The 23,066-nt window shown below is 46.4% G+C and overlaps 1 protein-coding gene across 5 annotated transcripts in view; it reads left to right on the forward strand.

Annotated features, from left to right (window-relative positions):
• Positions 1 to 17,819, forward strand: part of FAM219A (family with sequence similarity 219 member A) — a 144,060-nt gene extending 126,241 nt beyond the window's left edge. The window contains exons 4-8 of one of the 5 annotated variants that reach the window (XR_013346102.1): positions 618 to 698; positions 1,112 to 1,166; positions 4,122 to 4,352; positions 8,028 to 8,134; positions 8,269 to 8,297. Coding sequence is in view for 2 of the 5 variants with exons in the window: in XM_077816602.1 (XP_077672728.1) it covers positions 618 to 698; positions 1,112 to 1,166; positions 4,122 to 4,280 (295 nt within the window). In the remaining 3 variants the exon portion in view is untranslated. Of the gene's footprint in view, positions 1 to 617; positions 699 to 1,111; positions 1,167 to 4,121 lie in introns of all 5 variants that reach the window. The other 4 variants (XR_013346101.1, XR_013346100.1, XM_077816602.1 and 1 more) reach the window with 4 other exon arrangements.
• Positions 17,820 to 23,066: the final 5,247 nt, after the last annotated feature.

The raw sequence follows: 23,066 nt of genomic DNA on the forward strand, positions 1-23,066 counted from the left end.
TAAACCCTTGGCAGATTAATTACTATGAATGGCCTGGTAAATCTCCTGAGTTTTATCTAATGATTTCCTCATGTAAACATGTCCGTTTCAGGTGGACAAGGGCTAAGTTCCATAAGGCCAGAAAGTCACCCATATCAAATATCAGGGGTACTCACGGCCACTGTCTTCTGAGGGCTCCTCATTACATTTGCTTATTGGCTAATGTAATCCCTTTACTACTACCAAAAAGCATTTGTACATCACAAGCAATCCTAGTGGAACACGTCCACCAGACTGAAACACGAGAAAGTACCAGCTGTATCCTTCCGTGTGGGAGGAGTGCGCTTCCAAGACACGGCTAGCTCAGTCGTCTGCGAAAACTGGCCTGGCAGCTAACTAGAGACAAATCTTGGTTCCATTTCACTGTAAAAAAATGAGTTACTGGCATATCTATTATTTCTTTCTACCACTCTCAATCTAAACAACTTCATGAACAAGACAGGATTGTTCAAAGAAAATGACGTTCTGTGGAATGAGAACGGTCTCTCCAATAGCCTAGCTACATTCGGACTTTCTCTCAAGTGTTAAATGGTTCTGAGTTTAATTTTGTGCTTAATGGAAAATTTTACTTCTTTCAGGCTGGTTGTTCCCAATAAAGGCTATTCATCGTTAGATCAGAGCCCAGATGAAAAACCACTGGTAGCATTGGATACAGACAGGTATGAAAAATGTTAATTAACAGTAAGATTGTATATCAGTATCTTGCATTGTTTCTTGCAAGGAGTGTAGTGTTGAAACTCAGGAATCCTGAGCTCCCAGGCCCCTGCTTGCACCACTCGTGCTCGTTCTTCTACCGACTTACTGTGACCTTGGGTAAGTCTCTTAACCTGTCTGCCTGTCTCCATAGATGTGAAATGGGTATGCAAATATTCATTTTCAGACTTTTTAAAACTGGGGCAGGTGGAGTACTTTGAGAAGTGTTGATGAAAGCTGCTGCATACGTATATAAACTTCTCTGTGCTTGGAGTTAAGATTCACGATAGGGACAAAATACAGAGAGGCAAGACGCTAAAGAGAGAACAAGGCTCTTTAACTGTTTCCTTCCCCTTGCTGTATCTTGTCTTCCCCACAGTGATGATGACTTTGACATGTCCAGATATTCCTCTTCAGGATATTCTTCAGCTGAGGTGAGTTACAATCTTTTCTGCCTGCCTTGCCATAGATATTAATTATCGAAGCAAGAAACTCCAAAATGGAGCTGGGCAAAGAATTTAGTAGCAACACTTTATTCCAAGATTCACTTTTTTTTTTTTTAAGATGGCAGGTGCTTCTCCCCTAGCTGAGCTAACTGGCTTTCTCCACTCATCCATTTGAGATAGGCATAATTTTCCCCACAGGATGGTCTCACGTGTGATCTTAGCACTGCTGAAGTTTTATCCCATAGTTGTCAGAATTTGCATTCCATGCTGGCAGACCTCCAATATACGGTGCCGTGGCACAACAGATGCAAACGTGCTAGATTGGAGGCAATGGCAGACTTGATAGCCATCCACCTGACGTGTACAAGTGCAGGAAGTCCCTGGGATGCCACAGTAGTGGTTGTTCAGAGCTGTCTATATAAGAGGAATGTTGACATGTGCTGTGAATGTCAGGGTCACTTTGTGCATTGTGATCAGGCCCCCACAAAACTGGGGCAAGGGAAATTCCAAGAAGAACCTGTATAGAAGTTCTTGTTATCTCTTCCTTTTTGGAAAAGACTAAGAGTTCAGTATGGTTGATTCTTCAACATTATTTCCTACTACATTTCAAACATCTGTAGTGAATCAATTGCTCAGCCACTGGTCCATATTTTCCCCAACTAAAGAATCAAATTACGCTTAGAGTGTTGGGCAGCCCATTTTCACATGGAGGCCACTGGAAACTGCTTCTCCTTCAACCCTTTCTTTGGGCAAACCAAAATCAAACCTTCAAGAGACAGCTGGGAGCCAGGGTCAAGTCAAGAAATCTGGAATGTATCTGGGTCCCCAAACAAAGCACGCTGTTACAGTCGTGCAATCAGATCTGGTCAGCTAAGCAAGGCCAGGCCAGATCAGTATTTGAATCGGGAGACCTCAAAGGAACACCTATGGACCACGGGTAGTGGTAATGATTTCAGTAGCTCTTCCTTCTGGATCAATGCTAACACAATGCCCCTGCTTGGTGTGAGGTGCTGTGCTGCTGGAGGTTCTTTTTTTTTTTTTTTTTAACAAGGTCTTGTCTGCACAAGGAAGTTATTCTGGAATAAGGTAGGGTGCAAATTTAAAGCACTATAGCTGTTCTGGAATCATGTGGACACTCTTGGTTCGGAATCAGTGTGTCCACATTGGGAGCTGTTTCGATCAATTTCCCTGCATAGTCAAGATCTAAGATGTAAAAAAGAAGGTCTCCCCGCACTCTCTTAAAGAGGTGAGGATTGAGTCCTGGTGTCCTGGCCCAATTCCAGCTCTCCTTTATTGCATGTATCTCCTGGAGTTTCAGTTCGATACAATATTCTTCACTTGCTGGCCTAAGCTGCTGTACATTGCTTTTGTGCATTGGTAAGGAAGAGCGGTTTGTCCCACAACATGGCTGCACGCAGAGATGGCTGCAATAAACCCCTGTGCATTGTTCATGTAACTATTTATTTGTGAAAGGTGCAGTATAAATATTGGCTCCTTATTGCTGCATGAGAAACTCAAACATACTTTTCTAAAAAGTGGTGTACTTGTGAGACAGTACTCGTCGTGTACGCGTGTTGGCTTTGGGGACTCACTCTCGGTTCATACTTGGCAAGCTCTGAGCAATAAGCCCCCCCTTTTTTAAATAAAAAAACTTTTGTTAAAAGCAGGGTTAGGAGGACATCTCCCTCAGAAACTCTTATTTTAATGGAACATTTTAGAATTAAACTCTGCACTAACGAACCAGAGGGGGCAACCCCCTTGCCAACAGGTGGACCAGAATTGCACTGAGTAGAGTTCTTTCCACTGGCAGCCATCCTCCCTCTCATCCTTTTTTTCCCTTCCTCCAAGAAAAAAATATACAGTGGCATCGTGCAGCCTCAATTAGCAGCTCTCTCGTTGTGCAGAACTCCCTGCCCTCGCCATGCAGTTTGCCAGGCAGCCAGCCCTGTGCTGGGGCCCACGTTTGAAGTTCGAAGCTCAGGAGCTCTTAAAGTAATGCACGAGACTTGATAAGCTCACGTGGCCACTTATCACTCTGGCTATGTCTACACTACCGCAGTAAGTTGACCTAAGTTACACTACTCCAGCTACGTAGCTTAAGTCGACTTACTGCGGTGTCTACACTACACTGGGTCGATGGGAGACACTCTCCTGTCGACTTCCCTTACTCTTCTCGTTCGTAGTGGAGTACCAGTGTTGACCAGAGAGCAATCTGCGGTCGATTTGGCGAGTCTTCACTAGACCCGCTAAATCAACCTCCGGTGCATCGATCGCCGGAGCATCGATCTGGCGGTAGTGTAGACATAGCCTCTGACTACCTCTACGCTGCAGCTGCTGGAGTAATTTCCAGCTCGAGGAGACATATATGCACTGGCTTTGATGATCGAGCTAGCACACTAAAAATAGCAGCGTAGCGGCAGCAGCATGGGCTAGCCACCCACGCATAATCCTGTCCAAGACCCTAGAGAACGTACTCAGGCAGCTAACCAAGCCACCAGTCATGCTGCTGCGGTTACACTGTTATCTTTAGCACCCTCCCTCGATCAAAGCTAGTATGTGTATATCTGCCCCAGCTGGGAATCACACCTCCCACTCCAGTGTAGGTGTACCCGGTGAGGCAGGGAAAGCGAGAGGCTTTTAGCAGCAGAAAAGGGGTCTGGAATTGAACTCCTGACAGCTGAGAAGGAAGTCTGCTTTGGTCCAGTGGTGGTGGGCGGAGGGCATTTGGAAGTGTTCCAGGCCGTTTGAGTTGAGAGGGAATTGAAAGTGTGTGGCACCTGGGGATGCAGCTGTGACTCTGGTGGGATATTTTTCACTGCTGGGATGTTTGGCAGCTGGGAATGGAAGTCAAATATGTCACATGTTCAGGAAACATCCTCCTATTCTGCACCACTGGGGGGCAGGGAGTCTCAAGTATTTGACTGTTTGTCTCTTTGTCTGCAGCAGATCAACCAAGACTTGAACATCCAGCTGCTAAAGGATGGCTATCGGTTAGATGAGATCCCAGACGATGAGGACCTCGACCTAATCCCCCCTAAATCAGTCAACCCCACCTGCATGTGCTGCCAAGCCACCTCCTCCACCGCCTGCCACATCCAGTAATGAGGACGGCAGGCAGTGATCAGTGCTTTCCACTATAACTGTAAAACTTAACAGCCATTGCTTCCTCCTATGGTAGGACGTGCACCTCTTTGTGTTCATGGAGCCAGGAGAAACCAAAACTCCATTTTATGATTGATCGATGAGTTATTTTAAGCTATGGTTAACAGACATAAGCTGCTCCAAGCGCCATGCTGGAGCCTGAGCAATCGGCTGGTCTGGGAGGCTAATGCAAACGGGTCCAGTGATCCCTGGGTCTGGGCAGGCTCTGGGTATGGTTTGTAAGGTGGATGTACTGGATTGAGAAGGATCAGATGTGGCTGCAGTTAATCCTATCCGTCACAACTAATCCAACTGTGAGTTCAACTGAGTCTAAGATGTAAGGTCTTTCTAACCTGGGGAAAGGTCAATTTTTAATTCATTCACTGAAACTGATCAGTTTGTGCCAACCAAAATTGTACCTGAATAGGAACAGAGTGGAGTATTCTAGACTATGGCAGTGCTGCTGGCAAGGATTAATATACCCTAGGAATCAGTTACACACAAACAGAACATGTAAGTGGCATTTCATTCTGGGTTAATACCAAACTTTACTTGGACTGTCATGTCACAGATCTGATGTAACCTACTGTTATTTCCATATGAGATTAGCACCAAACAGATACAATTCTGTTCACAATCCATCCATGCCCCTCCTGGATTCATTTTAGTCCCAGAAGTAAACATATCATATCCATTAATTCAATCCAGTCATATTTATTGGGTTTTGCCTCCAATGTTTAAGGGGAATTTTTGGGGCCCAGCTGCTGGCAAAAATCACAGTCCTTGTCCATTTTAGTAAAAAATATGTATATACCTAAGAAGAATCATAATGATACAGTTTTAACGTCAGTACCAAAAAAGCGAGTTGAAGAAAGCACATGGTTTTTACAGTACACAGAGGTTCATGTTATCTTGACTTTGAGCCTCTTAGTTCCTACAGAAGAGATTTACCGACACTGTACTTCTGTGCATTTAGTGTTGCCATATGTTAGCAGGATAGGCAATTTCCAGCAACAAGAGGATTGAGCAGGTTCCCATCATGAGACGCACAAGGGAAACTGCTGTCATCCCACCTCTGCCCTATTCTGAGCCAGGCGTAGCTTGTGTTACGGCTGTGCCAGTAGTGAAGGAACAGTTGTCTTTGCACAATGCTGTACGTGTTCAGGAAACTGCATATTCTTCTGCTTTGTCAGGAGGGACAAAGATTACCAACCTTGCTTTTAGTGCTTGCTTCAGGTTTTGGCGATGAAAATATTGGAGGAAAACGAAACCATTTTTCCAGTTTAAACTTCTTCTGGGAATTTCTTCAGAGTGCAACACATATGCTTAAATTTCATCTTCCTGGAGAATATAAAATCCTTGCGTAAAAGTTAGATGCAGTCAACTGAATCTTTAAAAGGACACTGTCAGCTGCTTTTAATAGCTTTAATCGTTGTTGGCTTTTACTCTGTGTATGGCAAGATGCTGCATAATCTAGTGGTCAGAGCACAGGATTAGAGCACAGGGGCTCCTAGGTTCTAGATCCCAGCTCCACCACTCGCTGGGGTGGCCTTGAGCAAATCACTTAAACTGTGTTTTCCCAATCTGTAAAATGGCAGAATACTTACCTACCTCACAGGACATTGTGAGGATAAGTTGCAGTTGTTTATAGCACTTTACATCTGTAAGTGCTAACTGCCCTTTGCAAATCCTCGGAGACTTTTGGAAACCAAATATTCCCCTATTGATCTAGCCCTTTTTAATCACTTGGCAACTATTGAGGTGGAAGTTTTCCCAAACGTTTCTAGAGAAGCACAAATCGTCAGCCGTTGTGTGCCCATTTCATCTATGATGCCAGCAGAAATGATGCTCCACTTTGGGAATAACTAGGCAGAAGAGGAGCTCTCAGAAAACAATATGTGTAGAGACAAGCTGGCTTTTGATTCTTGGGCGTAATGAGTGGGGAATGTGGCTAAATCTTACCCAAAAAAAAAAAAGGTCAAATTCTGAACTAAAATTATTTGACAGTGTCCCTTTAAAGGGCTATATTAATACAGGCTTTCAGACTGCTGACTAAAACTTTATAGACTGGGACTACATAGTGTAATATTCATATGAACACCAACATCTTCATCATATTCATCCTCTGGGGCAGTGTTCATCATGTCAAGCACAGCTGCTCAAACTTTGCCCAACTGGGAGCATTGCCTATAAGGGGTCTGGTGCCCCAGAGCTCTGCACCTACTTTGTATTTAAATACAATGGCATGGCCTGTGCCAGACTACAGGTCCCGGCATGCAAAGCCCCTGTCCTTGTACCGAGCATGAGCTTGTATGCAGATCAAGATGGAGCACTGCATGCTGGGATTAATAGTCTTCATAGGCTGCCCCACCATATTAAAGAAGAGACCTCACCTGCTGATGTGATGACTATTGCCCCAAGTTAGCAGGAACAAATGCTTTTATTTCTTCTGGTTTAAATTTTTTTCAGCCTCCCACCCCAAATGTCCACCCCATTCCACCCCCAGCACACACACACCCCACCTTTTAGGCTGTGAAATAAGCACATGCTTCCAGTTTAACCCTTTAGGATCTGCGTGAGAGAGATGCTCAGTGTTTGGGGAAGATAGGAGGGAGGTGAAGACTATGCTTAAATATTAATTACACTACAAGTACTTTCATGGGATCTACAAACCATGCTACATGACGGGTGCTTTCTACAGATGTAAGGAAATCACATGCTGAGTTTGTTTCATTCCCCATTCGCAAAGGGGTTTGGTTGTACAAACAGCTGGCTTAGCATGATCAGTACAGATCCATAAAATGGAAACTTTTGGCTTCTCCTCACTCTATGCTTTGTGTCCATGTATTTCACCAGGGGGATAAACTAGACAGGGTAGAAAGAAAAGCAGTTATCAATGTAGGGTTGGATTCAGGAAATGCATTGAGAAAATGCACACGTGGCTATTATAGAAAGTTGACCAATAATCCTGCTCCACTACAGTTTCTTGTGCAGAATATGAACTTGTTGCTTTAAAAACAAAAAAAAGAGAAAAAAAAAAAAACTATGGTGGAAGGTTGGGGACGGGTATTAATCTGAAAAATGGCTAGTTGAGCCTGGCTCTCCCTACATGGCCTCATGTCCCAGACTTTGGGTTCAGTGGATGGCTTCTCTTATCTCATGCCACTCAAAGGGGATTAAACTATGCCAACAGTTCCTGGCAATGTACCTGGTGATTCTGTGGTGCTGTTTCTCAGCCCCAGGAGACGAGGGAAGAAACAGGAGGATGTCCCTCACTTTCCACTTCAGCTGGAGAACACATTCATAAACCTGCCAGAGTGTTCTCGTGCCAGCAGACTGCTTGAACGAGAGCACTTGATATCCCGATGCGTCCCTTATTTCAAGGTGACTAGTCCCACTAAACCACCTGGCGTTCTCGAGAAGAGTCTGACTTTATCAAAAGTCCCATCTTCCAATCCCAGGCCCTCGAGGGCCACATTACAACTCCACACAGGGGCGAAAGCCTGTGTCCTCATTTGCTGAAATTATCACACAGATGCTGTTTGCCTGACAATTTGGAAAATTCTCTTATATTGACTCTTGGGCCCCACAAATTTATGTCCACTTGATGCCTCTAAAATCAAAGCCCCTCTGCTTGATGCATATTGGGATTCTTAATTTGTCACCATAAAACAATGGAATTTGATCACAACCCTTCCTGTCTATCAGGTGTTAACTTCCATATTGACTCGAGTATGTGAGGCCTCAGCGTACAGATTTGGCTCGCCTTCTGGGATGAAGACTGCCCTGTTTCCGAAGATTAACACCATAAATAGGTTTCAGAGTAACAGCCGTGTTAGTCTGTATTCGCAAAAAGAAAAGGAGTACTTGTGGCACCTTAGAGACTAACCAATTTATTTGAGCATGAGCTTTCGTGAGCTACAGCTCACTTCATCAGAACCATAAATAGGGAATCTCTACATTTCTGCCACACTGGGATGAGCGAGTAACAGTCTGTGTGTGGTGCGTTGCTCCCTTTGAAGGAATATATACTCAACCAACCCACTGTAAAGTTCTGTCTACCCTCAGTATTTGTGAGTCACCTATACTGATCATCCTTGTATCTAAGCACCTGTATATCCTAGTATGTGACTGGATGCAGGGCCGGTTGGGACCAAGTTATCTTCCATTAGCACAATGTCTTGCAATATAGTGTTCAAAATGGGATGATTCAGATTCATTCTAGTCTGACTCTTCTTCCACTTAAATGCCACCAAAAGTGATCATGTAGAAGAATTCAGTTGATGCACTGAACTGTCACATAGTCTGAAGTAGGGTTGCCAACCTTCCAGGATTGGCCTGGAATCGGCATCAATTGCCCGGTGACTACTGAAAGCAATTTGGGAGATTTTAATTGGATATTTTAAGAAAATGACATTGTCAGGTTGGGGGCGGGGAGGGTGGAATCTCCTGGAATAGCTTCAGTCAGAGTTGGCAACCCTATTCTGAGGATCTCCATGTCCAGTGCCCTGGACCCCCAGGGTCTAGGAGCACTGTAGAGGCTATTGATCAGAGCAGCATTACGAAGCTCTGGAGAGGAGCCAAATACCATCTCAAAAGGAAGAGGGGGTGTGACAGGAAGTCTTAGGGTTTTTAGAAGCAGTAAAAAGGTGGAGAAATCTTTTGGAGTCAGGAAGGGAGGGCAGGGGAGTCAAGTTGAGCTGGGGGGGGGGAGAGAGGGAATCTTAGCTGATTGACAAACTGCTGTCATCTTGTAATGAGCTTGGCTCACAAGCTTCTCAACCACTGCACTAACTTAGCACTGCACACTGGAAAATGGAGCGGAGGGGGCTTCCTGGTCCACTAGCCAGTAGCCCTGCTTCAGTCCTCCTGGTGCCCTTTTTCCATGTTGCAGGTACGTGTATGGAGATCTTTGGAAGGAAGGAAGGAAGCTTGATGACATCTAACTAGGCCACTGGCCCTAAGCTTTCTGATGAGATGTTTTCCCAGCTATGAAGCCAATCCTCACGGAGGGAGAACCCGCCGAGTCCTTCTCTGACGTATGTTGCTTGCCCCATTACTTATCTGGATTGTATTTTAGATGTAGTATCCTCCAGCTAGGCTCGTCTCTGTGATCTCTTCCTCTGCCCTTTTTGCCAGCATATTTATTCTGTCAGCCCATGTGCCTTTGGGTCTGATGTGCTACTTTGGCTGTCTTGTCTGTGCCTGCCTAGAGCCTGAATAAATAGGTCTGGCAGGGGTAGCAGTGAAGCAGTGTCCCCACTGACTGGACTTGCCAGAATAGCACTGGGCTAGTTGGGCTTACCCACAGGGTAGGCCAGACTGCTTCTCTTCAGCTTCTGTATCTGCCCTCCAACTCCCCCATCCCAGAGGGAGTGTTGGCTTCTCTTCAGCTGCATCCCGGCTTGCACCTTCATAGCTCAGTTGCTCCCCAGAATCCTTGTGTCGTGGTGGTTGTGGCACCTGTTCTGAGGTCCCATTGCAGCTAGTGCAAAGGAGCCTGGGAGGCTTGATAAATAAGCTGCTTCCTTACATGACTGAGCAGAAACGAGGAAGAAGCTTTTGAAAGAGGACAGGACCCAGATGAGCGCCAGGTGGGTTGGTGGGAGGAGAAAAGGAGGCAGTGATTGGGGGTGCTGCCAAGTGCCTTCTTAAGCTTAGGGCAGGTCCTGGTTATCCAAACTAATCTGCTTCAGTAAGGGGCTGTTACAGGCACGATGCAAATCTTGCTTGCTGCGCACGCACTGGAAACCAACCCGAAAGCCAACGGGGGATGAAAGATGCTAACTACAGAAAATCCGCTAATAATCTTAATGAGCAGAGTGGTGTCCTGACCTCTGCTACACACTTGCTGTGAGCTTGCCTCTGTCCAGGGCTATAATTCTATCTCACAGGGGTGGTGAGGCTGCGTTTATCGTTGTCGGGTGCTTTAGGATCCTTTGGCGAAAGGTGCTAGAGATGACAGGTGAATTTAAAACTGTCAGATTTCTTTTAAAAATCCAAATCCACAAAGAGCAGCGGTGCAGCTCCCCGTCCCTTTATGTAGCGGCTTCTGATGTTGCAATGTGCCAGAAGGCCTCAGGGTGGAGGCTAATCGAGATAAAACCACACTGGGGAGAGCTGTTTGGCAGGGGTGCCTTTCCTGGTTATAGAGCAGCTGGCACTCGCGAAGCTGGCTGCCCAGGCCTTGGCTACTGCTGCTCCAGCTGCATGGAATGTGGGAGCATGTCTGAGAGCCCGGCAGCGCTGTCCATCGTCAGCAGGATGAAGGCGCAGAAGAGGGCACGTGGATGTACCGGCGTGGGGGAGGTCAAGTTGGATGAATTGGCCAAATGGTGGAAATGAGCAGCACAGCAGCAGATCTGATCTGTGAGGGAGTTTCTGTGGGAAGCTTCCTGTGTTGTTTTTTCTGTGCATGTAACAATTTAAAGTATAAATTCAAACTTTCCTCCCTCTCTTGGCTTTCAGGCTTGCTCGCTCTCACTCTCTGGGCACTCCCTTCACCTTCCATTCTTCCTCCAAACCCGCACTGAATATGGCTGCTGCTATGCAGAAGTCAATTTGCCTTGTCATCTGAGCATTGCTTGATGCAGCACATACGGGCCATCACCGTATGCCCGGCATTTGCCTCAAAGTTAACTCATCCTTGCACCACCCCTGACTTCCCTTCAGAGCGGACACCAGGATTCAGGAGAGTGCTTTTCTTTCTCCTGCCCTTGACCCCTGTATAAATAGAGCAGTGTATGGAGCTTCCCAGGCAGGGCCTTGGGGAGGGCGGTATGGGTTACATTGTTTAGATTTTTGTGATATAGGAGCCTAGTGGAGGGTAGTAACTGTAAAGGTCCTCTGGGGTGTGGGTGTGGTGTGGTATGTTACAAGCTCACGCAGTGCCGAGTCCATAACTCCTATCGAAGTCAGCCAGTTGCTGGTGCTGGGGCCTGTGTGTGCCCCTCGTGGGAGGGCGTAGTGGCACTGGGAGATAACGACTCTGTTGCTCGCCTTCGCTGAAAGCACGGCCTCTTTCACGCCACGGTTCCCTGCGTCTGAGGGTTTGCTTCAGACTCTGAACTGCGTCTCATCAGGCAAGCCGGCCTGTGTTCCCAGAACGGCGAATGTGACCACGGCAGGGACAGCGTTCATAACCAGACAAATCCAGACCCAGAAAGGCCAGTGGCTTAGCCTAAAAGCACTGTGAACTGGAACAGTCTACAACAAACTAACAGGGGAGCATCTCCGACAGACAGGATACGGGCACCTGCTCTTTTCTGTGGGGCTCGGTGGTACCTGAAGCTGGTACCTGAAGCTCAAACGTTAAGCCCATTCCTTTGTGTTGTGTAAGGTAAGTTGCAGTGATAAAGGCAGTTTCCAAAAAATGTGAAACCACGTCTCTGGGGGGGGTTATGTCACCATCTGCCCTGCAACGCTGGGTGCCTTCAAAGCTGTGTTTGACAACCCTGATCCCAACAGCCAGCCTACAAGCTTGCAGGTTATACCCTGGCTTCCAGTGCCCAGCTACTTTTTGCAGGGTGAAAAACACCCTCCAGTCCCAAATGTTCCCCACATTGTCTGCCCTGTAGTGTCCACTACACCAGGGTGGCAATTTGCTGGGGTCCCCAGAATTATGAGTTACTGTGATACCCCTCTCAGCCTCCACAAGTGTGAGTCTGCCTACTTCTAAGCTGTGTGACAGTTGACACACCAGCTTGTCTGCCTTGCCAGCAAACTCTTCAGGACTCTGCCAGTCCAAACCTGGCCTTGCAGATAACAACAGCAAACCCCAGCTCCCGAGTTCCCTAGAGACGTTCCCCTGCAGTGTCCAGCCCTCTCACTGGACACACAGATGTTATTGTTCATTGCTCCTTTAAAGAGCAGCCCATCGATTTAACTGGGGTTTCACAAACACTCTTCTTTCAATCACAGCACTAAACTGGATTTATAGTAGAAGTAAAACACGTGTATTAAACAAAAAGTCATAGTTTTCAGTGTTACAAGCAAACGAAAGTAAAAATGTGCTTCTGAGACTGAAACTGAACTTCAGCAAGTTACAGTCTTTCCCTAAGCAGGTTTCTCGGGGACTTCAGCTGCTTTGGTTGAAGGATCCAACATTCTGTGGTGGCTACCAGGATGGCTTCCTGTTTCTGCTGCTTTCTCCCAGAATTCATTGACCCTGTTACAAGAGGTGGGAAGGATCCATGCTGGTCTTCCCTTCCAGTTGACTTCCCATGCCATCTCTGATTCAAATGTAAATAGGACTTCCATTGTTTTGATTCTATAATACTTAATTTGCATTGGAAACAGGCAGATACCTTCCCTCCTGTCTGGGAGAAAACCTGTTTCTCCCTGTGTTTGGTCCCAGACTTTAAAGGATAATGGCAGTGAATATCCATAATCCCTCATGTAGTGCTAATGAATACATTTCACACTGATATTAATCACCAGTGTGTCACAGGCTTTCCTGAAAGACCTTGCTTGCTACACTTTTACAATACAATGATATTATACCCAATCAGTTCCTTCAATTACTTATTGTTTGAAGTTCATCCACCCTGTCTTTATGGCCCCAGTAAACCTTTGAAATGTGTTCTTTGAAAAGTCAGCGCAGCCCAAGCTTCTCTCTCCTGCCGTGGTGTAGATGCCAGGCTGTCATCCCACAGTTCATTCATCCTGCTTCAAGAGGCAGGAAGGCTTCCTGGAGGGTGCTTTCTCAACCCCATGTTGAGATTAAGTGTCATCTTGTCCAGCTTGCTCTCCTGAGCGCTTTATTTACCTTGTCTGTAAATGTCCTTTTCCTTGTCTTTGGTCACATCTTGTCTAAATGACATGGGAGACACATTCAAGTAAGTGGAACCACATTCCTTTGTCTGGAACAGGCGTGGCTCAAACACCACAGGCCAAATACATGTTCAGAACACTTTTGTGGCATGTGTCTTATAAAGCCCTTTGTGGGTTTACTGTGCATACACCACACAGTGATTTTCAGGACCAGCATGTTACCAGTTTGTATACTTAGATGTCAACTTTTAGATACAAATTATGACAACAATGTGTTAGGTGTGGTGAGTTTGTCAGGCCTAACACGCACAGCTGACACAGAGTAGTGAACCATCCTTGAGCCTGGGTGTCAGCGTCTCTCCTCTGCACCCATCTCTTTGGTATCTTGGAGTCTGTGTCATCCATCGGACAGCAGCACCCGAACTGTGTCCAACTGAGAACGTCGCTGACTGCTTGCTGGGGGGCCAAAGGCCTGCCAGCTGATTGGGATTAAGTGAAGGAGATTGCAATGGCCTGTGCAGACTGCAGGATCTCAGCATGAGTCAAACTAAAGAGTATCACATTGGGCTGGAACATTGCACTCGGGGACTTCTGGGATTTCCTGGGAGCTGCACTTTTGTACGAAAGGGAAGGTAGTCGTAGAACACCGCGACTTTGGGGGCTGCAGGCTGCATTTTGGCTGCTCCTTTTGGCCACCTTGCCATCAACGTGTGTTGCAGCCTTCTCCTGCAGCCGCAGGTGGCAGTTGCTCCCAGGATCTTCCCAATCCAGTGGGATTTACCTGTGGGAGCTAGTGACAGGTCCAATTCCATCTTTTCCTGTAGTGACATGCCTTAGTGCAAGATGGGTTTGCGTTTGGAACAAGTGTGTGTTGCTGATAGTCCCTGGTCTGTGATGCAGCTATTTCCATAGTAACAAATTATGATCTAAGCAGTGGAATTACATCAAGCGAGGGGAAGGTACAATGCAGCCGTCTCAGACATGTCACTGGAAACCACCACAACAGGCACCAGAAAAACAAAAGCACCCAGGAGGTGCAGCAGTGAGATAAGTCCCATTCCCTGTAGGGACATTTGTTCCATGGTTACTCATTTGATTCTGCTCTTCCTGATACTGCATTGTTCTGATGCCCAGACTGTATTTAACTGGAATTCCTGCTCTCTATCCCAGTCACCTCAGTCTCCCTACTCCTTCCAAAAGGATAAAGGAATCAATTTTTACCAGTTACTTTCCAGCTGACGTGCATTTGGGCTTTTAGCATCCCCCACCTCCCAGCTGTCTCTGCTCAACCTATCGCAAATTACTTGTATTGAAAAGCTCGCACAGATAATGGCCCAGGTGCATTGGCATCCAATACCTTGTGGGGGTGTAGCCAGTCCTGGCAGTTGGCAAATCAAGGCAAATTAAAGTGGGCATTAGGCCATAGGGAGAGCCTACAAACAAATTGATGGTGGAGTGGCAGGAACCAGGTTTGATTTCCGTCCAGCAAACTCAGTCCCCTGGGGATGTCTCCTGTGTAATGTGTTGTGATGGTTACAATGGCTAACTGAACATCGGTCTCTCCCATCCATGGAGCAAGGCAGAGTCACCACTGGCTTTATAGAAGCAGAGGATCCAATTGAAATACAAGGCATACAAGGGCCTTGAGTTTCAGGCTGGTGGTTCTTTCATGTCTGACTTCCCCATGAATAAAAGAAGCACAGCATTAAAACGGACCCTGCTCGCCTCTCCCATGAACGGCTGCTGCAGCCACTTGGCTTGGCATTCCAAGTTTGTGCTCTGTGTTAGATGGGTCCAAACTTCAAAGTTCTGACCCAGATCCAGACTTCGCAGAGTTCAGGGAGATTTGGATCCGGCTCTTGGTGTGGGCTCATGTCATTATTACTTTCATGTGATAATGAATTTCTCGCTATGAAGGCGGTGGAAAAAATGAACGTTGGATTACAAGCAGTTGTCATCCTTCCTTCATGCTAAGGTTTTTCCTCTGCAGGGGAGATGTTTCCTACTCATTTTTCCCTTTCCTCTCAGCCCCAAAGGCTGAGTCATGAGAACACCCTTTGGGCAGAAGAGATGTACATCTCTCCCTTCCAGGCTGTTCATGGAGTAAATCCGAGACGTCACTAGAGTGATACAGGGAGCTTCCTCCCCTGGGCGCTGTGTGCTATCCAGCTGGCCCAGGCACTGCCGGCTCATGAGCAAAGTCCCAAGTGCAGGTTCCAAGCAGGAGTTAGCTAACATCTGCAGAAGGTTAAAGAATCAAACTAAGCAACCAATATTGACAGCTGGCTCCTACCTGACATCGAGGCCTTACATTGTTCCAGTCACAGATGAGGTTACTTTTCTGCAGCGTAGCAGCCGGCAGCTCTGAAATGCTGATTTTAATCGAGACCTTAAATTAAATGCATAAAAAGCCTTTCAACTTTTAGGATGCTGCTGTGCAAATGAGGGGTGTTGCTTTCTCTTAAGCAATACTAGAGACAGATCTGAACCAGAGCACAGGATCCAAAGCCCTTTGGATTCAGAGGAAGTTTGACCACAGATCTGAACTCCAGGAGTCAGACCTACCTCTCTCCGTAGCACAGGTGGTATTCACATGTATTTGTAGGTCCCATGATCGAGATGCATGGTGAATGGTCAACCAGTTAGCCACTTGCTATGCTATGTCATAACCCATCTTGATGTGCCCTGCAAGGAAAGCAGACTTCCGGGTAAGGTTGTAGTTTCGTGGTTAGAAGGCTCTCATGAAAACTCTTAAGTCTCTATAAAGGAGAAGAAGTGGAAAGGTTTTTTTGCACATTTTTAACCATTTTTTACTCCTTGCGCAGGGATTACTGAGCCTTTTAAAGAAGGAAACGAACCGCCATTTTAATAGCATTCTAAAGAATTCTGAAAGCAGGAGTCATCTTGCATGCAATGTCGTTCTGTGCGGTAACATGCAACTTGCAAATCTCATTGTACATACTGTAGATGAGTCACCTTGTGCTCTGTGTGACGGGGTGGAGCAGGAGATAGGATGCTGACCATCGTGTGAAACAGCTACAGCTTCCCAAAACCAGAGAATCAGCCAAGGAACGGGGCAGAAGGGGAGAAAACAGCAGCAGCAACTGTAAACGTATAACTAGTTGTAACCGGTAAACTTTGGTATCCGTGTCCAGTGGTTAGCTCTAGAATTGCAAGCCTTGTTATACTGCACACACCCTCCATTCACACCTCTCCTTGTTTTCTTCATATGAACTAGTGATGAATGACATAGACTGTTGTATCCAAATGACTCTCAGATCAGTTCTGCCTCCTTTCCCACCCAAATCCAAGATGGCAAAGATAGTTGAGCGGCAAAAATTGTTGACCGTCACTAGTTTTAGTTTATTCATTGGGTTTTTTTCTCCCCTCTATTTTTAACCTTCTTTATCTGAATACACACACACACACACACACACACACACACATATATAGGTAATCATCTTCAAGTACTTTAAAGGGGTAGTGTAGAAGTCTCTTACCATCTTCCAGAAGGCCCACCGGCACCTTGCGGACATGCACCTTACTAGAAATGTATTTGGTCGATAGGTGAGATCTGGCATTGCCCTTCTTGCATACCCTACAGTTGACGAGGATCCACCCACAGAAGCTGACAGAAAGTGGCTACTGTTCCTTTTTATTTTGTGGCAGGAGAGGGGGATTTTTTTGCACTAAGATTATTTGTTAACCTCAAAATGGCCAACTTGCAGGGTTCATTAATACCCAGGATTAATCTGATGTGGCAGAGTCCTACCCAGGCAGGTGTGTAGCCTTTACATTCATCAAAATGGCAAATACCTTGGCTGTATCTATACAATGGGTCACAGAGTACAGTGGTTTGTAGTGGTGGTTTTTTTCCTTCTGTGGAATTAAACAGGCCTCTGCTTTCAGCAGTGTTGTATTGATCTCCATTGTTTATGAGTACAGAAGTATAGGAGAGCTCAACTCTTTACTGTGTCTAGACCCATCCAAACCTTGTGCTCTGCATTAAAAACCGTGTCAAAGCATTCCCAAGATATCAATTCACTGCATGAAGTCTGAGGCAGCGGACGACAGGAGGTGTTTGTGGGTCACTGGAATTGAACTCTTTTTTGGATCAGTTAAATGGAATTTCCTTCTCATGGAGAGAACTCCTGACCTCTCCATTGGTCTCAGACCAAGAGATGAATATCCATCCCTGTCTGGCTCTCGTATGTAGTGAAATGTAGCTGAAACTGCCAAATACAAAATGGCATTAAGTGTAGGGTTCAGCCTAACCAATCATTTAATTAGGAAGAAGAGATGATTTTCATAGCTTGGCCTTGTTCCACGTTAAGAAACTGCTAGTCATTTGGCACAGCCAGGCATATTAATGCCACGCTTCACTTGGCAATTTGGTTTCTTTCTAGTTTTGGTTTATTTCCACTCTGGAAGTGTCAGCCCGTATCTTCTAAAGAATGGGTTTTAATTTTCCTTTCCTGTTCAGAACCTGTAGCACACTGGTGTATTTCCACTCCCGTCTGTGTAGAGTATTGCCTTAAACAGATCCGTTGTGTTGTGATTTTTTTTTTTTTTTTTACGGTCAGTTTTATGCATTAATTTATTTTAAAATGTGTTTTTTGGAAAACATGAAACATGTATAATATTTTTTTAACATTTCCATTGCAGTATTTATCATTGTTACTGGTTGTGTGTAGTGTAACAGAATTAACAATATTAAAAAGCATACATATGAAACCTGCGTCCTTCATTGGAAATAACCGTGCTGGCTGTTGGAAGAGGTGAGAGGATAGCAACAGTGGTAACGACATATATGTTTCTTTAAAACAACATTAGCTTCCCAGTATCTAAACGTATCAGTTGTGCCCACTACCACTAGCCATGACTAGAGCCTGATTTTGATGGTGCTGAGAACCCAGAACTCATAATAAAGACTTAGACCTCTAAAGACACCTCAGACCATAAAAGCTGTAGTTAGAGCATTCTCCAGAGTGTTCTGCCCCAGGAGCTACTGACAGAGTTAGAAGAGGGAAGTGAACAATGGGATTGAAATGGGATTAGATATCTAACCATGGAAATGCTCACTCACAAATTCAGCTGGTCTCCAGACTCTGGCTCAAGAAGGAACTTCCCCCAGGGATATATTGGCAGGGACCACAGAATTTTCACTTTCTTCCGAAGCACTGAGTGAGAATCCACGTTTGGGATCCAGTGGGTCTGTCTCATGTGATCAGTTTCCTGCATGGTTGAGATAGGGTGACCAGATGTCCCGATTTTATAGGGACAGTCCTGATTTTTGGGTCTTTTTCTTATATAGGCTCCTATTACCCCCCACCCCGTCCCGATTTTTCACATTTGCTGTCTGGTCACCCTAGGTTGAGAGCTTTGGGGCTGTTCAGTGCTTCTCTTCACAGGCTCTCTCTCTGGAGAAGAAAATCCACCCTGTCGTTTTCTTTTCCACACAGACACAATTTTTTCTTTGTGGTGTTTATTAAGAAGTTTGGCCCAGCAGGGGTAGTCACTGCTCATCTATCTATCTGGGCGGGATACATTTGCTGAGGCAGCAACCATCACTTGGTACGTTTCCAGCAAAATACACTCTCTCCCCCTAGAAAGGATAGGTGGATACATTTCCTTAGTAGTCCAAGTCCTGGTTTAAAACAGGGATAGGACTAGTTATCTTCGCTTCATGTCCCAAATTGGCGCCTACTTTGGGCACAGAAATAAAACAACTAGAACAGTGTTCATAGAATCCTAGAAGATCAGGGTTGGAAGAGACCTCAGGAGGTCATCTAGTCCAACCCCCTGCTCAAAGCAGGACCAACCCCAACTCAATCTTAGAGTTGCCCTAATCTCTGTTTGCAGTGTTGTTGTAGCCATGTAGGTCCCAGGATGTAAGAGAGACACGGTTGATAGGGGAATATCTTCCAATAAATGATATTACCTTGCCTGCGTTGTCTCTCTAAACACCATGTAATCCGGTTGAATATACAACAAGTGACTGTTCTTACGAGTCCAAAGCAGGCTAACCCCTCAGCACCTGCAGGAGGCATCACTGTTTGCACTACCTCCAAGAACTTTTTGCACTGGGAAAGCCAAACTCTGCATCATGGAGATCATTAATATGTGACTCGCCAGCACGCCTGATGTCCTAGTGGTTAGAGTCCTTTTCAGTGCTATGCAAAGACCTGGGTTAGGTTCTAAATCCTAGGGTAGAATTTTCAAAAGTGTCAAGGTCCCACTTTCTAAACGGACTTAGACACTTAAGAGCCTCAAGCTCATTGAAAGTAAATAGGATTTAGGCACTTTTGAGAATTTTACCCCCCATCTCTTTCTTTCTGCAGCTGCAGGAAATTGGAATGTTGTGGAATCAGCCAATGGGGCTAGTGTTGGGGTGGTGTTGATGGGCTCTTAGATTATTCTGATTAGTAAAATAATTTGTTTCCCTCGTTAAGGTAATATTTAACCTTATTGCTATTGGCAGCAGAAACCCAAACTAATCTTACACCCCAGCAAACTAACGATTAATGGTCCTGATATCCATAGCAAATGATCGGGTGGAGCAAACTAATGAATAACATGTGAAAGCTGTAGTTTGGAAGGGCCTACCAGTGTGTACCCAGCCCTGACTGGAAGTTCCTGCTGTCTCATGGCTATCTGAAGGCTTATGTAGAACAAATTGGTAGGTCTAAGCCCATTTCCCAGCGAACAAGTGACTAGATCACAGGAAGCACCATCAGAATTGGCACGAACTGACCCCCTCGTCAGCAACACAGAGCCTGACCTTCCTTCTCATCCATAGAAGTGGTCAGACTAGGTCAGGGAGGAGGCATATGTCAGGGAAGTTGACAGTGCAACTGTCTGGACAAGGTCCTACTGAGTCTTAAATAGAGGACTTCAGGCTGGCGAGTTATTATTCTGCTACCTTTCACAGGCACTAAAAGTGCTTAGGGTGAAATTTAGCTCAAGCACTCATTAAAATGCCGTCAATTTGCATTAGCAAACTCAAGTCAGTCGTCATGGATTTGTCTGAAACCTTGGTGGAAGTAGAGAGCAGCCTGAAAATGAGTCGATAATTATTGCATTTCCTTCTCAATTTCCTCTTGCTTGGATTGCTTGGTACAAACATTTTGTTTCCACTCATTAACGGATGGTTTAGAAGCCAACAGTGATAAATGGAAGAGGTCTGCAGTCAGCCCAGCACTGGATAGGGCCAGGCTAACATCCATTAATATTGTATCAATACCACCGACTCCAGCTTTCTTCCCAGCATCTGAAGCAAAGCATTGAGGTAAGACCCAGAGAGGATGATCTAGCTTTAAAGTTAAACTTGCACTGCCTAAGAGTAAGTCACATTCCTTCCCATGGACCCATTCTTCTTCCTCAGTTCGGGTGGACGTTGTAATCTCTGTTAATGTTAAACACTTAATACAGCACTGTAGTTCAACTATCCTTGAGGCATACCATGGTCAGTAATGATCAGAGAGAATTCCTCAGTGCGGATTAAACACAGGGTCATAAGAATGGCCCTACTGGGTCAGACAAAAGGGCTTGTAAGCACCAAAGAGCAAAAGCTCCAACTTGAGCTAAGGAAGTAACACTCTGGACTTCCCTTTTGTAGGCCTTCCACCGTAGTTGCAGGTGCCAGCCATTAGAAGGAGATAGCACCTAGTAGGCCAGCGAGTTATGGGACTCGCTGGGAAGTTTGACACAGAGCTCACAATCCTGGGTTAGACAGGACATTTAACATGCTAACTAATAAGCAAGTGGGAAGAAGGCAGGTGTGTGACAGGGTTTAACCCCCCATCTCCTGCAGCTTAGCGAAAGAAAGAACCCAGGTTAGTCATGCTTCACACCGCGGGGGGTGATTAACTCATAGACTTTAGGGACCACCATGATCATCGAATCTGACCTGCACATCGCAGGCCACAGAACCTCACCCATCTTCTGCTAGAACTAATTGCCAGACAGGGAGCTCAGCCGGGAGAGACTGCAGAGGAGACAGGTCTCTCTAGCAGAGAGCAGCCCTGGGCTAGAGTTTAACCGGCAGGATACGACAAGGGAAACACTACAGGAGTAGGTTAGGCCCTGAGGTAGGGCCAACAAGAGAACTATAGTGAAGCCTAAGGGGAGTGGAAGGCTGGTATGAACTTTTATTTGCGACTTGTTCGTGCTGCTACTCAAGGGGTTCAGACTTCTGTGATTTGGCTGGAAGGCCAAGCCACAGAACACCCAGCGGGAGAATCAGGAGAAGACACAGGCTGAGAGAGGCCATCGCAGGTCCAAGCGAGAGCCCTGTAAAGGGTGCCAGGGACAAAGTTCCCCCCCCATAACCCCACATTTAAGCAGGGGGGCCTCCCTAGAGATGAGGGTGTGTGCTCCCAAGGTGCAACCAGAAAAATAGCCTTTGGCTCCTGCGTGCCTGTATTTTCTGCGTAATTAGGCCGGAGTTGTCAATTTGGGGAGTGTGGAGAAGGTGGGAGTGAATGAGAGCACAGAGCGGGGAGAAGAGGAGGGCTAGGAAGACACCTGGGACAGGTATGTTTAGATAGGGCAACTGAAATGGGACAGGAACAGGGAGTGATGAAAGGGTGGTGGTGGCAGAGACACAAGTGGGGTGAACTATCTGTCTCCTTGGAAACCCTGCCCCACAGTTCTGTGATGGCTGCTTAACAGGCAGAGCGCTTCCTGCTAGCCCCGGCAGGGAAGGAGGAAATAGCCATTAATGTATTACGGTTTATTTCAGAAGCCAGCCCTTTGCATTGAATCGATGGCAGCAGGCCTGCCTCAGCGGCGCATGGGCACACGCTCGAATAGTGATGCCTCTGAAAGCATCCTGCAGCTGAGGCTGCGTCTGGCTTTCATAAAAGAATGCTGCTGATTGTGCTAAGTCCTGTCATTCCCGCTGCAGCCGCAAAGGACTGTAAGGCCTGGGCCCAGGAAGAACTGAGGACTATTGATTAAATCAGGCACAGCCTTGGGCCTAAGCAGTTCACTCTACACACACAAACCGGATAAATCCCACATTGTTACATCCGGGGCATTGCATTTTGGAGGGTCCCCTCGCCCCGGGCTCCTGTGATGACTGAGCAGGTCCTGAGCCGGCCCCAAGACCAGATTGGAAGGAAACCTGCGGCTTGATCCTGCTCCGTCCCTCCCTTCAGCAGAATGAAACAGACCACCCGCCCCTGGAAGCCCTGTGGCTGCCAAGGCCACGCTTGGCGATGGGTGGTCACTCCCGCTTTTTGTACCTCCACCTTCCTCCCCCCAGGACTGGTCTGCCTGGCCCTCACGCTGCCAGGGAGATCCGTGTGTGACGTGTGCCCCACAAGGGAGGGGTAATGGGGTGAGGAGAAGGATGAAATGCTGTAGGATCTGTTTAGCTGTTGTGTGTATCTAGGTTTTCTCCAAATCCCTATTTTGGTGAGTCTGGTATAAACTGGAAGCAAAAGTGGGCAGCATATTCCTGAACAAGGATAGTGACGTTATCACTCTGCTCCCTACATAACAGCAGACACATGTGTGTGTTTGGAGGGGTGGGGATGCAACTTTATAGGATGAGTTTTACTTTTAAACTGTTACCAAAGCAGATTGGCTTCTGCCCCGCTGGGGAATGGCACCAATTTGCCATTGTTCCTCAAGGTCAGCAGCATTACTGACCTGGGCCCAGGCACCTGGCTCCTGTGGCCTCAACTAGCATTTCCAACCTTCCTCGCCACCCTGGCTGCCCCTGCCCGGTTCAGTCTAGCTTCTGTCTGTCACAATAGAGACAAGGGAGGAGCTGGAGGCTTTCAGAACTGAGGGTGGATAAGGCTGGAGGATAGAGGATGGCTGTACCAGAATGACTCGGGCCCGAGCTTAAATGCTGCAGTGTCATGGCATCAGGAATACCCACAGCAAGGCCGGTAGGTGACTTACACTGTCTGGCCCAGCTCTACTTTTTCTTCTTTGTATTACACTTGGATTAATGGGGCCAAA

This window comes from Eretmochelys imbricata, chromosome 5 (genome assembly GCF_965152235.1).
Source record: "Eretmochelys imbricata isolate rEreImb1 chromosome 5, rEreImb1.hap1, whole genome shotgun sequence".
In the NCBI taxonomy this organism is placed as follows: Eukaryota; Metazoa; Chordata; order Testudines; family Cheloniidae; genus Eretmochelys; species Eretmochelys imbricata.